This window comes from Podarcis raffonei, chromosome 3, assembly GCF_027172205.1.
Source record: "Podarcis raffonei isolate rPodRaf1 chromosome 3, rPodRaf1.pri, whole genome shotgun sequence".
NCBI classification, from domain to species: domain Eukaryota; kingdom Metazoa; phylum Chordata; class Lepidosauria; order Squamata; family Lacertidae; genus Podarcis; species Podarcis raffonei.
Window position 1 is genome coordinate 55,949,897 of NC_070604.1, and position 17,715 is coordinate 55,967,611.

Consider the following 17,715-nt stretch of genomic DNA (forward strand, 5'->3'; position numbering starts at 1 on the left):
TTTTTCCTGCGCGGCATCAATCGCCCTTCTTCCCGCCTATATTACCTGCTTGCCTGCAGCCTCCCCTGGGTTCCCCCCACCGCACACACAATGCAAAGCACGTGCACGGAGGGGCGGGATCTACCGTCGCTCTGGCGATGGGCTCCGAACGCACCAGGTGCCCCCCACCCCCGGCACAGGAAAAGGCTGTCTGTCCCGGCAGCGGCGGCGGCTCGAGGGAGGCCTGTCACACAGCAACCCGGCAGAGGGGCGCGCGTGCGCGCTGGGCGCTTTCCCATTGGCCCGCGGCCGCCCCGCCCCCGCCTGACGCCGAGCGTGCGGTTTAAATGCTTCCCGGCTGGCGCCCGCCGTGCCTGTTCCTCGTGGGCGCGTGGACTGGCGCTGCGCTGGCTGACAGCGGCGGGGCAGGGCCAGGCTCCCTTCCTCCCGCGAGCTTCCTTCCCCGCCCCTTCCTTGCTCGAGGGGCGGGCGGCCCGATCGGAAAACCCCCTATGCAGCCGCCGGGCCAGAATTGACGCTCCGCTGCCGGAGTCGCGGCTGCCTTTCGCCATGAGCTGCCTGGATGTGATGTACCAAGTCTATGGTCCTCCCCAGCCGTACTTCGCAGCCGCCTATAGCCCTTACCACCAGGTAAGTCGCCGGGGCGGAGGGGGGGGGAGTTGGGGAAGCCCCGGGCACCGTCGAGGAGGTGGCACTGGCCTGGCATATACTCTGGCATGGTTCAGTTGGTAGAGCATGAGACTCTTAATCTCAGGCTCGTGAGTTCGAGCCCCACATTGGCCGAAAGATTTCTGCATTGCAGGGGCTGGACTAGATGATCCTCGGGGTCCCCTCCAGTTCTATAATTCTAGCTCGAGCTTGGCACAATAATGCGTCGCGGGTGACTTATGAGCGCAGCCGGAGGAATGGGGGGGGGGAGGTGAATGGAATCCTGGGGCTCAACTTCTTGTATCGCTCCATTTCCCGCCCCACTCGTATTCCCTGGATGAATAATAGAATTGTAGAGTTGAGAGTCTCAATGGAGCGCCAGGGTCATCTAGTCCAACCCCTTGCAGTGCAGGAATCTCAGTTTAGGTCATACATGACAGGTGGCCATCCAACCTCTGCTTAAAGCATTTCCAATGAAGGAGAATCCACCACCTCTGGTGGCAGCCCGTTCCACTGTCGAACAGCTCTTACCGTCAGAAAATTCTTGGGCTGAAACGCAAATGGACCACGGTCCCCTCGACTTCTGGGGGAATTGAATTAGCAAATGGTTCCGTTTTAGTCAGGCTTGTGGTGATTTTATTTTGGTTTTCTTTGCAAACGTGTTCACGTTCGGAATAGGAAGTGCTCTCGGGATGGCGGGTGGGGATGTTTCGCAGCTAACTCAGCCTGCGCGCCAGTTGGACTTAAAAATATATTACCCATGGACACCAAAGGTATTTAAACTTGTTTTCAGGAATGGGAGAACGACTGTAATGGTTAGAAGTGTTAATGAGATTGTAACAGGAGTTGGAACAATAGTTCAGCCACTAATTCCAGGGGTGGCTTTCGGAATGCCATTTTTACCTCGTTCTTCGCAGCCGTGTGTGCAGTAACGCTGGCCTTCCTTGCGAGGATGTCGTAAGCTAACAGCGTGGATTGCTTTGGACTCTGAATACGTTGTATAAATGCAAACTATCCCAAATGATTATTTTATTTTTAGAAACCTGTGAGAATCGCTTCCTGCAATTTCGTTCTCTCTGGCCATTGCAATTTTCAGTGAGCTTTTATCTTTTTTTCGGTTAATTTCCTAAGCTAAGCAGGCGGGACGCGTTCCGCAGCTTTTTGTAAGAAAGCTCAGAACTCTGGACTCGGAAGTAGCAAAATGCTTCAGCCCTGTTCGTTTGCATGCAAAAGGCGCGGCGATAAATCCGAGACCGGCGCCTTCACTTGCCTCTCGGTTCGTTGTTCCAAATAAGAGAAGCAATTCGTTTTCATTTCCGTCGCTAGAGCAACCTTCTTTGAATCAAGGCGATCTGAATTGTATTGTGTCGGTAGCTAACGTCCTTCTTTAACGAATGTGAGTGGATTGTTGTTGTTTTGGGGTTTTTTTGTTTTGCTACAAATAAATTCTGGTTCTTGAAGAGTTCAGATAAAAATAATAATATATCATTAAGTGCGGAAAAACTGACAAAATATGGAAATATTGCCTTCCATATAAAGCCCGTCTTGCACAGCAAAAGAAATTCAAAATTGTTTCGTTGTGTCGGGCGGAATAGAAATTCGGTTTGCAAGGAAAACTGAAGCGCAGCATTAAAGGAAGAGATAGCAGGCGACATTGAGTCCGACACTCTTTCTGTATTTCATGACCGTCTTAAACGGAACAGGCCCACAATCCTAGGCGTTTGCTTCCAAATATATGTGGTTGATAACGCGAAGTTATGCTCTGCAGGACGCAGTCGGCGGCTAAGTCAATTTAGTTCACTTTGAAATCCTTAGGAACGTCTGCCCCGTCGATTCAGGTTCCGCCATAAAACGAATGAATGTCAGGTAATACTTCCACGAGTTGCTTCCTTCCTTCCGAGATAACGTCCCAAGCGTAGCCCTCGCTATTTTTTCCTCTTCCCACCGATGTATGGAGAATAATGCTTCTAATTCGTAATTTGTCAGGCTCCTTCTCAGATAGTTCTGCAAGGCCGGTCAGAATAGGGTCCCTTGAGAAAGGACCCAGTTCCCTATGCCGACTCCGTGCTGTGGCGGCACCTGGCTTCTGAAGCACCTTGATGATTATCAGTAGGATTTGGAGATCGCGGTACTAATTTTCTTTCCCCGAGACTGTATTAAACATGGGACATTTCTGATGACCCGTCTGGGGACACGGACCGGAGTGGCTTGTCCAAGCCGATGCGCCTGATGCTTTGCCACAGTAACGAAGCAAAGAGAAGGAAAGCTTCCTGCCCCGAGGACCTTACAATTGTGCATTCCAGGCGAGGAGGTGCAGCTCGAGGAAATGGGAAGGTCACTCAGCAGGGGAAGAGTCCCGTTTGGTTTGTCAGTCTTTCGGCAGAGTGAGGAGCGGGAGATGCCGCTCTCAGGGCCCTCCGTGGTGGTGAAAATGGAGCGAATGAAAAATAATTTGCTGGGCTTTCTGGGTGCCGGTGCCTCCCTCCAATATCTGCTGCTTGGAGTGGGAGGCCGGTTAGCGCAGGGACTGAGGCAGGCGTGGGTCAGAATACGCTCCCAAATCGCTCCAGCATAAGGAGAGTCCTGCTGAATCCGGCCCACCGCCCTATGTCGCACCGTGCCCAACCAGATTCTCTGCGAAGGCCCCAAGCAGGCCAGGAGGGCAGGAGTCCTTCCCTCCTCCTGCTGTCCCGTCCCCCCCAAGACTCGTATTATTCGCAGGCAGAACAGACCTCTGGCCGTGCAAGTAGCCCTTGTGGCCAGTAGCCACTGACTGACTGCTCCGCGAATGCGTCTATCCCCCTTTTAAAGCCTCTTTGCTCCTGAGATGGCAAGGCGTAGCATACATAATTAAATCGCAGAAATCCAGAGAGCGGCGAACCTGACTGCTTCGCCTCCCGCCCCCTCCAACGTCTTCTTACTCTCCCTCCAGGACTTTTGCGCTGTGTCCGAATCCAATTATTCATTTTGCATTTTGATGGCCCTTGACGGAGGCGGCGGCAACAGCAGCAGCAGCTGCAGACACGCTAACCGCGGCAAAGCAAACGTGGAGAACATTTAGCAGGCCTTCGAGATATCTCTCTCTCTCTCTCAAAGAACCCAGTGAAAAATAATCTGGTCCCGTCGGAAATGCCTCTCTCTCTCTCCCCGTGCCAAGCGGGCGCTGTTCTTCCCAAACCGAGTTCGAGTCCTGCCAGTTGCGTGGCTTTCCCGCCGCCTCTTGCTCCTACCAGCACTAAGCTCAGAAAATAGTCTTCCCAGTGTAGACCACATGTTTAAAACAACATCTTCCTCGCTTCCACTTCGTGGGACTCGCCGTTTCTCATTTTTTTAGTTTTCCTTCTTTTGGTTTTGATAGTGTTGGCGCTCCGGGGACCCTTCACCGAGAGTAATTTCACGCGAATAACCAGGTTCAGGGCGATCTCTGGCCTGCCATTCCGGTCTCTTAGAATCAACAGGGCTTTTTGCTGTTGGCATAGTTTTATTTTGTTTAAGAAACCAAAGTACACGAACATCTTCTGGATTTCGATTCGCACTGTGTCCCATTCGGACATTGTTAAAGCTCAGCGCTTTCATGCGCGAGGTAGTTTGTGGTTGTTGTTTTTTTATTTTACGATTCCTCCTGGTGTTTTCCCTTGAATTTGGACACTTGGTGTCACCTCTTATCTTTAAGAAGGAATGGGATCATCCGCCTGCTCCAGCTGTCTCGGGCTAGTTTGGATGCCGCGGACGTCTTCTCTCCTGCCTGCGGACGTCGGCCGTTGCCTGGTCCATTTCCACCCTGGTCTTGCTTTTGTTTCCCCGCTTCTCTTGCAAAATACGGATCGGAGCTAGCAGGAGCGGCGCCTTCGCTTCCGTCTGGCCTGCGCGGCTGCTTTTCGAGGGTCCTCCTCAGCGGCGCGTCGGCCTCCACTAGCCAGGCTCGTCGCCAAATTTTCCGCCGGCGCTGCGTGCTGCGAGCGAAGCGCGCTAGCCAAACAGAGAAACCCGGAGCGCGTTGCTTCTTGCTGCTCTCCGCTGGCCGCAGCCCTCCAAGCCCAGGGAACTGGGTCAGTTTGCTTCGATTCAAAGTGTGCGCTTTGAGTAGGAAGAGAGAGCTTTTTCCCTCCAGAGAAAGGGACGGGGCAGCTTGCTGTGATCCAGCAGCTCCTTCAGCCAGAACCGTTGGAGCAAAACCCTTCCAAATTCTCTTGCCTGAAAGGTTTGTGGATCGGGAGATTGTAAAACCTGACTGAGGCGCAAACCACAGTGTCCCAAATCTGCCTACTGATGAAAGGCAAAGCTTGTCTTCGCAGGAATCCGTGCATTTTGAGTGTTGTGTTCACATGTCCCTTCTACCCACCCCTTCTTCACCAGGCCTCCACCTGAGCGTATAAAAGAGCCAGAGTAGGTCAGACGCCTGCAGACAGTTTAGACGTGTAGCGTGTTGGTCTCCCGTCCCATCCCCAGCTTTTTTATTTTCTTAAATAGCCCAGCAGCCCTTTGGCAAAGCAATAGCAATGAGAGTTTTTGTAGCCAAAGAAACTTTCAGTCTGGAATAACAATAAATCATACCACCAGTCATTGATCAGAGTGCTTAATTGTATTTGTTTGTTTGTTATGGCATGCATGGTTTCTCTCTTTCTCAATACAGTGGTACCACAGGTTACATACGCTTCAGGTTACATACGCTTCAGGTTACAGACTCCGCTAACCCAGAAATAGTACGTTGGGTTAAGAACTTTGCTTCAGGATGAGAAGCAGCAGGAGGCCCCATTAGCTAAAGTGGTGCTTCAGGTTAAGAACAGTTTCAGGTTAAGAACGGACCTCCGGAACAAATTAAGTACTTAACCCGAGGTACCACTGTATTCTTCTCCCAACAACCCTGTGAGGTAGCTTAGCAGCTAAGAGACTGTGACTGGCTCAGGGAGCTTCCTGGCTGAGTGGAGATTTGAGTCCTGGTTTCTCAAGTCCTAGTCCAACCCTCTAAGCACTACACCACACTGGCGCTGAATTTCATTACACACATTTTTTAAAGTTATGTATGTCTATCAGTCCACCAGTCCAATGTATGCATGCTTTCCTCTTCCAGACCTCATTCCCTTCTGATGCACAGAGAGGGGCTCCTACATGGGTGGGTTTGTAGAAAAGACTGGGGATTGTTGCATTTCATTTATTTATACACAAAAACTGGGGTTGAAAAGCAGAACTTTCCTGCTGCCTCATTGCCCTCGAAATGCAACTGTTTGGCAGGGGAGCCATTGGCACATATCGGATGGGCAGGCATGTGTGCACAGACCTTGATTGCATTTTGCTCTCTTCCACAGAAACTAGCCTTTTACTCGAAGATGCAGGAAGCCGCGGAGAGTGCCAGCACAAGCGGCAGCAGTGCCAGCAGCTCCTTCTCCAGCCACACTGCCCCTGCCAGCATCAAAGAGGAAGAGTGCAGCCCGGAGAAAGAGCGCCCCCCGGAGGCCGAAGTCATCAATTCCAGATGCGTCTTGTTCACCTATTTCCAAGGGGACATCAGTGCTGTGGTGGACGAGCACTTCAGCCGAGCCCTCAGCCAGCCCAGCAGCTACTCGCCCAGCAGCTCCAGCACAAAGGCTGCCATGAGGAGCTCCAGCTCTTGGAGGGGTGAGCTGATAAGCCTCTTGGCCCTGCAGGACCCTCGCTGCCTGGTCTGTCTGCACTCACACTAGGAAACTCCTTGAATCTGGCTTAACTACTGGTGCCTTCCCAGCAGGGAACTGTAGTTCCGCACAAGGGGCTAGGGAGAATTAGCACACAATGTTGTGCCACTATAGCCGTAAGGTGTGGTAGCTGTTGTTGAAAGCCAGGCAGCTCAGGGAGCAGCAGTGACCTGGATACAGACTTTGAATGGGATCTAATGCTTTGAAACAAGGGGCATTTGGTACAACCTAGGTGTGCTGCTCATCTGTGAATGGATGTGTTCAGCATAACCCACAGAGTTCTATGTCTACAGTGGGGAAAGTGTGTAGTGGCTGGGGCAGAATTATATTGCATGTGTGCAAACATAATGGCTGACACATTTTCTTCAGGGATATCTGTTTATAAGGTAAAGGTACCCCTGCCTGTACGGGCCAGTCGTGACCGACTCTGGGGTTGCCCGCCCATCTTGCTTAAGAGGCCGGGGGCCAGCGCTGTCCGAAGACACTTCCGGGTCACGTGGCCAGCGTGACGAAGCTGCTCTGGCGAGCCAGCACCAGCGCAGCACACGGAATCGCCGTTTACCTTCCCGCTACAAAGCGGTACCTAATTATCTACTTGCACTTAAGGGTGCTTTTGAACTGCTAGGTGGGCAGGAGCTGGGACCGAACGACGGGAGCTCACTCCGCCGCGGGGATTCGAACCGCCGACCATGCGATCGGCAAGTCCTAGGCGCTGAGGTTTTACCCACAGCGCCACCCGCGTCCCACTGTTTATAATCACCTATAAAAGATCTTATCCTCTTTGAAATTAGGAAGGGAGCCAAGACAATAAAGATTGCGTACACAGTACCAGCTTAAAACATAGCTAGGTCCTTCTTTTTCCCAATCTGGATCAAAGCTGGGGCTTTTTGAGGGGGAAGAGATGCATCAAAACAATGTACTTCATAAGCAATGGCAGGATATATATGGCTAACATCGTGGGTATACCACTTTCCAAACTAGAAGCGGGAACGCACTGGATTCATAGTAAACAGAATTGTGTACATAGCCTAAGACTATATTATTGATTTGGCCTTATGTGACTTAGTCCCAGGATAAGGGTACGTAGGATCACAGCTTTAATGGTCTGTAGTAGCTACTCCAATAAATGAATCCAGGAATAATCACATTCACCAAGGCTGTAATCCTGTAGGCTCACTTGGGAGTTAGTGACGCATAAGTCGCATTCAACTCAATGGGCCTTACTTATGAATAAATGGCAGCCTGCAAGAATCCACAAACAAACTTTAATTGGAAGCAATGAGGGGCATATATTTCATCTTTTGTGCCTTGCTTCCAAAACAGTGGGGGAAGGAAGCAATGAGCCACAAAAAAGTATTATTATCAGATTCCCAACACTAGATGCATTGAATGCTCTGAGTAAAGGACGTGGGCCAGGTCAGATAAGGGTCTTCTAACCCCTATTGATCTTAATAGAACAGTTAAGTATGTGAAACCTATATGAAGCCTCCATATTCAGACACAGTATATCACTGCAACTATTTGCGGGGGGGACGGGACTCCTTGCCTTCGTGCTCTGCATGTGGCCTTCTGATAGCAAGCATCTGGTCAGCCACTGTGTGAAGAGAGATGCTGAACAAGAAGGCTGTGTTTGATCCTGCAGCGCACTTCTGTATTTGGTAAAAATACAAAGTGGCAAAACCAGCTGCTTCCCTTGCCATGGGGGTCAATGGGAGTTGGAGGACCAGGTACCTATAGCTACATCTGCTGGAGTACCCTCATCTATACATCTCTTAAAGGCACAGGAGCCCCATGTTCTGTGCTGTTTGGCAGTGCAACCCTACTCAGAAGGAAGCCCCACTGAGTTCAGTGAGGTTTACTTCCTGGATTACAGCCTAAATCTTTTCCACTGCAAAAGGTGGGTTGTGTATAATGTGTCTTTTGAATAGTTCTGTAGGTCCATGAACTTCTATGCATATGAATAGAAGGGAATTCTATTACAGAATTCTATATAGGAGAGGTAGATTTTTTAAAAAAAACAGGCTAGGGGTGCATCCACACTGGAATTTGTTTTGGGGTGGGTTCTCTCCCTGCATGCAATTTTTTCTGAAGTTGCCATGTCACCTTTGACATGCCAGTCCATGCTTTATTCAATTTAATCTTGATCTAACCTTTCCATTTGTCTTTATGTATTTTTTTCCTTTTTTCTTTTAAAAAAGCGCCAGCATCCCATTTATTTCAATAAGCTGCTTGCAACTAAACCTTCTCTGGCAGTGCAATGGTAGCTAGTAGAGCACCTGTTTTGCCTGCAGAATGTCAAATCCCCAGGTAGGGCTGTGAATGTCCCTCGTCTGAATTGAGAGTCTCTGCCAATCATTGTGGACGATTCTGATCTAGCTGGACCAAAAGTTTGGCTCAATCCAAGGCAGCTGCTCACACATATGGGATCAAAAAGTGTGTAGTTTTGAAAACACAAGTTTAATCCAGTTTAAAATTTTAACATTACCTCTTTGTACATTTCCAAAGTTTGCATTATTATTATTATTATTATTATTCCACTTTCCGGAATTTACAGGGCTAAACTTTTCACAGGGAGGGGAGAAATGAATTTACCCCCTTTCCTGCCAAACTCCAAAAATCCCTGACGAGGGGAACTCAGCTGCCGGAATTTCAGAAAGACAAAACAAATGGCCCAGCAAGGTCTCCCTGGAGCAGCTGCCGGGCCGAGAAGGCCCTCTGCCCTGCCCTTTGTGGCCCCCGAGAGGCCGTTGTCAAGAAAATCTCGGCAGCCCCTCGGGGAGCGCAACTGGGGGAAGGGAGAAACAAGCTGGGGCGTCTGCGCCCGGGCGAGCGAGACCAGCATGCCGGAGGCTTGGGCCGCGCCAGCGCCGTGAGCCGCCGCTTGAGCTGCAGCAATTAGCAGCGGATTCCATTTCTCTTTCGGCGGCGAAAAGCGGCGCTTGTTAATTCCTGCACATCAAGCAGCTGTTAAAGAAACAGGGGCGGGAGGAGGATGGTGATTTTGGGGTTATTGGGTTTTTTTAAAAACAACCTGAACACAAGAAAACAAGACTTATTGCAGGAGGACACGTGGCTGGGTTGCTCTCTAACAATTTACATGCAGATTAGTAACATTATTATAACACTAGTTACAGGTAGGTAGCCGTGTTGGTCTGCCGTAGTCGAAACAAAATAAAAAAAATCCTTCCAGTAGCGCCTTAGAGACCAACTAGGTTATTGGTATGAGCTTTCCTGAAGAAGTGTGCATGCACACGAAAGCTCATACCAATAACAAACTTAGTTGGTCTCTAAGGTGCTACTGGAAGGAATTTTATTATTATAACAATACAGTATATTTATTTATACCCCGTATTTTCCCCTGACCAGGGACTCAAGACGGTTTACAGATAAAAATAAGAACAGTTCAAAACATGGGAAGCATTTAAAAAAAAAACCCAATTAAACATTGATATAATTAAGAGAGAGAGAGAGATTGCAAAACTATCCGTTTTCACCCTGGAAGCAGGGTGTTCACTTCTGAACTCTATGGGGGTTTACTTCTAGGCAGAGAGATCACAGGATCGTAGTATCAACTTCCTTTTTAAAAGGGGATCTTGCATGGGACTGTTAATTTCGGGATTAATATTCTTCACTCTAAAGAGCGATCGGGAGGCGACAGGTCGCAGCAAGAGACCGTCCCCTTTGACGAACAGACACTCCGCCCCGTAATGGCCGCGGACATGGGACAGGGGACATAAGGGAAACGCATGGAGGTAGATAGGGGGGGAGCGTCTTAATTCAATGGGGAAAGGAAACGAATCCGGCAACGCAGAAGGCGAGGGAGAGGCCGGATGGGGAGAGAGGCTGGGGTTTTCCAGGTGCGCAAATCGCACATTTAAGAACGGGGTTTTCTTTCCAAGGCTCTAAGAAACGAAAAATCCAAGCTGCCCGATAAAGGAAAAGCCCCCAAACAACACTTTTGAGATGAAACTCAATGGGATGCAATACCATTTACTTCTGAATAAAAAGACGTGGGATGCAAAACGTAGCCGCCTCATCTCCAAACCTGTTAGGCTACTTGGAGAGAGCAAATAATTTTTTTGTCCCCCAAATATTACTTAATGCTTTTTAAGTCCTGGTTCCTGGCGTTGTAGAAATAAGGCGACCCTGAAGCAAAAATATAGAAAGTAAGTGATTTTAAATAGTTGTAGGAATGCTTTTGCAGCAGCGGGTGTTCCTGTCTGGAATCCTCTCGAATTGTGGCACATAGCTTACCGGAGGAGAAATCCCATCGAATTTGCCGACTCTGGAGTAAATACAAGTGTAGAATTGCACGGGTTAACGGCACAATTATGTGTACATTCAGTCTGAAGGACTTGTTCAGCAATGAAAGGTACCCCCATAATATGTGCGCTTAGGACAGCCCCCTTAAATTCAAGTACTTAACAAGCCGGAGTCACAGACTGGGGGTCTCATTCGCTCTCCATTCGATTCCAAGGTGTTTTGTTTAATATGGATAATGGGGCCTCCCCTCGCCTTTTCCCACCTTTTTGGCTTTTTTGGCTAGGCCGGATGATGCCAAGCAACGACTTCTGGGAGAGAGAAAAAGTTGGGTTTTAGAACATGCATTCACTCTCGATTCATGGATCTTGCTGGGTTTTCAATCATTTTTATAAGCGGACAGGGTAATGAACAGCAATACCGGTAACTAATTGCTATCTTAGTTATTACTAATTAGTGTGATAACTAATTGGGTTTTTTTAGAAAGAGGCAAATCTTTAAAATTGGCAATTAATTCTCAACTACCATAACCTTTTTTCTTTTTCTTTTCTTTTTTTAAAAATGCTGCCTGTATTCTGAAATACTGCACCGCAGTACTGTATATGGCATTTTATGGGGAAGAAAGAGATGGCTGGGCCATTTCTGGATACGCTGGGTGATGCTCTCCAAAAATCAATACGGAGTATGACACCATGGGCGTAGCCTGGGGGGGCAGCTACCCCCCAATCAATATAAACCTGAAGTTCTGCCCCCCCCGTAATAAAAGCCTGCCCCCCTGATAAAAATCCTGGCTACGTCCATGTATGACACACTTGGATATCAAAGCACAGTCACAGCAGCCAGGAAACAAGCTACTGAAAAGGAGGAATCTAATATCGAAATTCAGCAATATTTGTCTAAACGCGGACATCACCATTCTAGAGAAGTCCCAAAGTCAGGCCGCAGCCCTATACCTGAGAGCAACCCTCATTGAATTACTTCCGAGTAGCCATTCTTTGCAGGCATCACTCTCTCGAAGTAAACATGCTTCCACTGGGGTCCAACTTCTGTTTTCCCGGCTACTTAGAATCATAAAGGAGCTGTAGAGTTGGAAGAGACCACAAGGGTCATCTAGCCCACCCCCTGCAATGTATGAATCTTTTGCCCAACGTGGGGCTCGAACCCACGATCCCGAGAGTCTCATGCTCCCACCCCACTTTGTTCGAGGTAGCCCCGGGGTTTTCCAGATCGGAAGTGCAAATTCGCTTCTTTAGTGCGCTTCTGCATCGCCCTTCAGCAATGGGCAAAAAGTGGGGCAGAAATCACCCTTGGAAAACTTGCAAAATCTCGAACCTTTGCCTTATGGGGAGCAGCGGTGCGGTCAAGGGCAAGACTTCGGGGCAGAGATCCAGCAAGGGGTCCCGGTCAGCGGAATGAGCAGGCGGGTCCGCGGACGCAGCAGGTCTGCTTTCCCCACTTGGGGAAGTAAGCAGAGCGAAGTGATAGACAGGTTACCCTCTGGAAGAGCTCCACCACCATTAAGTCCAGCTTGGGTCCCATGCTGTTGCTGGACTACAACTCCCATCACCCCTAGTTAGAAGGACCGGTGGCCAAGGGATGATGGGAGTTATAGTCCAAAACCACCTGGGATCCCAATCCTAGGGGCCCCGATCCCCACTCAAATGCCTCCTGGCGACTTGAAGGGCTGACAGAGAGAAAGGAGTCCATGGCAGACTCTGTGACTCTAAAGGGCGCTTCCGTGGGACCGCAGCAGCCCTCCAAAAATAGGGGCTTACAGGACGCAGCGTGTCACCTCGGCCCGAGACACTCATAATTCTGCTTGAAGCTAAGGGACACGATCCGATGTACGTTTGTTCTTAAAGAAATTACGCGACTTTCCCGCGTACTGGAATATTTTGCAGGATAGCCCTGGTAGGAAAGCACTTGCTCTGATCAGCGATTGCTTTGGTCGTGATATGAACGCCCGAGGAGCCACTAAGGGTTGTTTTGGGGACACACAGGATGCCGTTGTCTCGAGCTGCAGCCTGATCTTAGCCATGCTTCTTCAGAAACATTTCCACGGGGCTTGCTTCCGAGGAAGCGCGCGCAGGATCGCAGGCGCAAAGCGTCTTCCCGCCCTGTTTAAAAATAAAAACAGGTGAGAACCATGCCTATAATGAAGCATAGTTAAGTTGCAAGGGTGTTATTTGAGAGAGATCTGCAAGCTCCATCATGACCTTACTGTGAATGCAGATCTTCCATGTTGACACTTGGTCATGAGAAATCTAAACCTCCGCTTACTCATGAAGCTCTCAAGGTGTCCTTGGTTAAAGCCAGTGATTATCCTGCAACCCGATGGGATCCTTGTGGTGGCTGCATGAGATGCGCCCCCCCCCATGGTATACTTAACGCATATAAAAAAAAAGTGTGTGTAGAGTGTAATTTAGATTTTATCACTATGGGATTCTGTGAGAATAATCCCAAGGATAATCTCTTGAGATCAGATGTTGTTAGGGTTTAGGGTTCTGTTATCTGCCTCAAGGTTCACTGACAGATGAGATTGTCTTTTTGTTCCGTGGGAATCAAATTGCTTAGGAGCTCTTGAGAATCATGGTTTGCTCACCGTGTGGATCTCTTCTGGAATCAAGGGATCAGTGCACTCTCTCTTTAAAAAGATTCACCAGGGTGGAGTTAAGTTTCTGGAGGACTAGAGACATTTTTATTTTATGTTTTGAAAGATGCCAATAATACTTTTTAGTTAGGAAAGTGCAGAATATATTTCCTTTTGACACAAGACACCAAACAACTCATCTGTGCTCATGTCATTTTATTCAACCAATCTTCTTAATGCCGGACAGAATACAAAAGTAAACTCATGTTACAATTCAGCCGATTTGAATAAAGATATATAAATGGATATAAGGGATGGAGTTAAGTGACAATGGAACATAAAAAGCAAGCTATGATCATTCCATTTCAGTTCTGAATGAATTGCCACAGAAAATGAGATGTATCCATCCTCAGTCCTCATCGCTGTAGACCCATTGAGATCAATAGACATGATGACTAACTTAAATCAGTAGATTGTCAGCTTGCGCCTTGCATTTCACTGCAATTTAACACCAAACTTACTCTCCCCTTCCCTTTACTCCTATGTGTATCTGCCAAATAGAACTGCACTTCATGTACCTGATGACATGGACTATGATCCACACAAACTTTTGCCATAATAAATTGGTTAGTTTTTATCGTGCTTCTAGGGTCTTCGTTGGACATTCTAGGCAATGTGGATTTTAATGCTTATTTTGTATTTTGACAGAGGCTTTACATGATGCAAGGGTAAAAATCAACATTAGGGTTCCATCTAAACTTAAGACTTTCAATCGCATACCAGCAAATTCAGGTTGTGCAGTTAAAGCTGATTCTGAGCTTTTGTGAAACAAACCCACTTCCCCACAATATCCAACTTTTTACAATAAGGAAATGGGCAGGGGAATGAACTCTGTGGGATAACAGTGGTTTGACGCAACATCATCCAATCTCACCATAGAAAAGTCAAGGCGAATGCTCATCAAGCAACTGATGTGGCCTAATCTCTCCACAAACAAATCAGGTCATCTGGAAGCTCATCCAGACTTCCTTTTGTACCACGTTTCTAGACACAGGTCCATGCTTTAAAGCTTCTTGTCCTAGTCTTGTCCCCTCCCCAGCGCTTTCCCCACAAAAACATGTTCTTTACTGCTGAATTGGACCAAACAGCAATCCACAGAAAACCTGAATTGCTGTTTGTCCCAATTCAGCATTAAAGAGCAGATTTCCCCGAGGTAAGTAGTGGGAGGAGGGAGCACTTGAACACAGAGCTTTAAAATGAGGATCTGTTCCTAGAAAGTGTGGAGCAAAAGGATGAATGTGGATGAGCCCTTAGTCATGGTTACAGCTGACCAATTGAAATTGCCTATTAAAAGCATCACTGGTAAAAATGGCATTGGCCTTTATAATTCAAGGGACTCTTTTTTTGGAGAGCACCCTTCTATTCTTGATGTGAATCAGAAAAAGAGGTTGATGGCCAGGGTGAAGACCCTTTGGTGAAGACCCTTTTGGTGAAACAATTTGCCTTGGAAACAGGTTACAGGAAGGATGCTTATCTAGAAAGCACATGCATTATCAGTAGGAGCCCTTGTGGTTAACAGAATGGATGGACACCACACCTTTCTGATGCGGCTCTGATGCCCTTCTCCACCTTCCTTTGTTCAGATGGATCATTCCCCATGAGCCAACGCAGCTTCCCGCCTTCCTTCTGGAACAGCACGTACCAGTCCTCTTCAGTGCCTGCGTCTCTGGGCAGCCCACTGTCAGCTACTGCCCACAGCGAACTGCCCTTTGCCACAGCGGACCCTTACTCTCCAGGCTCGCTGCACAGTCACCTCCACCAGGGGCCCCCGGAGCCCTGGCACCCTGCCCATCACCACCATCACCACCACCACCACCCTTACATTGGAACACAGAGCTCAGCCTACCCTCGACCCACCGCTGTGCACGAGGTCTACGGCCCTCACTTTGACCCTCGCTACGGCTCCCTGCTGGTGCCCGCCGCTTCTGTGCGCCCCCACCGCCTCACGCCCGCCTCAGTGCCCACGCCCGTCAGCCCTCCGTGCGAGCTGGGCAAGAGTGAGCCTGCCACTTCAGCGTGGACAACGCCAGCACCTTTTGCCAGTCCTGCAGGGGAAATGGCACAGAGTTTAGGCCTCAATGTGGATACAGGTAAGGCCTGGCAGGTGTAGCTTTGTGTTTCTGTCCATCCACCCTTTTCTCACATCCTGAATAATGTGTGTGTGTGTGTGTGTGTGTGCGTGTGTGTGTGCGCTCGTCATCAGTAAGGTCCCCTTGCTCTACCCCAAATAAATGCAAATAGCAGAATAAACAGTAATAGAATACAATTCCTGCCCTCAGCCCTTCTCAGAGGTTCAGAGAGGCAGGGGCCACTTCCAGCTTTTGAGATCCTTAGCCATAATAAAAAAAATTAAATGATGACACATGAAAGCAAAGTAAGGCACCAAACAGAAACAGAGTGAGACATAAAACTGACTTATTTATTTCTAAACTTAACAGGTGCTTTTCTTGCCTCTTTCTGCAAAAAAATAATAATGCTGTAATTATCAAGAAGAAAAATCAAGCTTCATGCAATGATATTAAGTGTAGCATATCCATGCAAACACTCTTGCCCCGTAGCTGAATGGTGATAGTTCTGTAGCTGCTTCAACACATCATAGTTGGGCTCACTTGAAGCCACTGATATAGGCAAACTGAGAAAAATAGGTAATATGATTGTGATATTAGGAAACACACCAGAGAGCCCAAGTTCGAGTATTCCTTGATGCAACTTATTATTCAGCCCTCGGTGTCCAAAAGTTATCCACGACTATCTTAGGGAGTATGTTCACAAAATGAACATAACCTTTCCTCAAGAAACTTTCAGTTTTTATCAAATTCTTAATAGAGAATATGTTTTCTTGTTAGAGGAGATGTCTACTATGTATTTTCCATGAAATACAGATATTACTATTTTTATTTTTTAGTGGGTGTGCAAACATAGGTAACATCTCTCTCTCTCTTTCTCTGTGTTTGTCTCTCTCTTTCTTTCCCTCTCTAAGGAAAGAATTCTGGATTCTACAATTCAAAAGACTAAGGGTGAAACCAATTATCCCTGTAGGGGCCTAGTTGTAAATAAAAATGGTCACATCTCTTGTGAGTCTCTGTTGCATTTATTCCCCAAGCAGGGATGACTCCAAGGGGTAGCCACAATGGGTCCAGGTGCTCCCCCTCCAAATGTTTCCCACTTCCCCCTGCTCCCCTAATGTGTATTTTTATGGAGTTGCTCCTGTCCTTGAGCTCTATAGTATATTTTTTCTAAATTGTCACCATACTCTTAATAAGCCTGTAGGGTGAGCTCTTTGTGTTTGTGAGGGCTCATCATGGCAACCCATTGTTAATGCCTAGTTTATAGTCAAGTCACCTCTCTGTTTAGAAAATGTTTGATTCAATTCCAAGTGCCCATTTTTACAGATGTGGAACTAAAGGTGAGGGACAGTGCCAAAAGCGGATTTCCACCAGGATTCCCTAAATTCTCTTGTGAAGCTATCCATTTCAACTTGGGTTTTCCTTTTATTTCGAGAGTGCATTACTATGCTTTTAGATAGGTTACCTACCCTTTCAAGAAAATGGTGGTGGTTGTCTTTTCCCACCCCTGCCCCATCCTTATATATTTATACCCCTCCCCCTTTTCTGTTTTATTTTATTTCCATTTTCTCTTTCTCTTTCTCTCTCTCTTTTCTCTGTTCTCAGGTTTACAGCCTCAGGATAAAAGCAAGGACCTCTATTGGTTTTAGACCTGCCCTTCCACCTTTTCTTCTTCCCCTCTAGTCAGATCTCTGCCTAAGTAGGACTGGTGATGACAGAGCTGAATCGAGTCGATTTGTAACAGCTTCTGATCTTGGTTTACAGCTCGCCGTTATTCCTTCTGTGGTGGATCCCTCCTGAGCTGAACTGCTGATTCTAAAGTGTTCCCAACCACCCCACAACTCCATCTTCTTTGTCCCCCTCCATCTTTCAGTATCTCGTTTCACATTTCAAGGACAAGAACACGGGCAATTCAGTGGGAGTTAAAAGCTGCTTAGACTTCAACTTTCAACCAGCAGGACCTAAGATGATGATGGGGTGATGATGTTGGGCACCCTCATCCATGAACAGTGGCCAGGCCATTCTAAAGAATCAAGATGAACAAAGAAGGACTTTGAAATTGCTGACTTTAGGAAGCAAAAAGTGTTTGCTCCCGGCACGATGGCATGGACTTTTCTTTTTGACTGACATTTTTTAAAAAACAAAAACACCTCCACAGTCCTTTTTCAAAGCAGCATGAGAAGATATTCAGACGTTGTAAATGGGATTGTTGTCCTTTCCACTGTAGAAACAAAGAAAGGAATTCTAAACTCCTAGGCACGTTTGGGATTTTTTTTAAATGGAGAGACCTTTCAGTCCTCAGCATGGTGATGAGTGGCAAGTGACTAGCACAGGCCACCTGCCCTCCCGGCTTACACAAAGGCAGCTGTTCAAGAGACAACTGTTCGAATTCTAGAGACTTGACAACTAAGGTGGCACA

The 17,715-nt window shown here is 47.8% G+C and overlaps 1 protein-coding gene across 6 annotated transcripts in view; it reads left to right on the forward strand.

Moving 5' to 3' along the window:
* Positions 1-334: 334 nt before the first annotated feature.
* The window catches only part of LOC128410477 (transcription cofactor vestigial-like protein 2), an 81,418-nt gene continuing 64,037 nt past the window's right edge, over positions 335-17,715 (forward strand). For 2 of the 6 annotated variants that reach the window (XM_053381761.1, XM_053381762.1), the window contains exons 1-2: positions 338-630; positions 5,955-6,264. In XM_053381761.1, coding sequence (XP_053237736.1) covers positions 550-630; positions 5,955-6,264 — 391 coding nt within the window. In that variant the 5' untranslated portion in view covers positions 338-549. Of the gene's footprint in view, positions 631-5,954; positions 6,265-14,813; positions 15,321-16,901; positions 17,429-17,715 lie in introns of those variants that run through there. The other 4 variants (XM_053381757.1, XM_053381758.1, XM_053381763.1 and 1 more) reach the window with 3 other exon arrangements.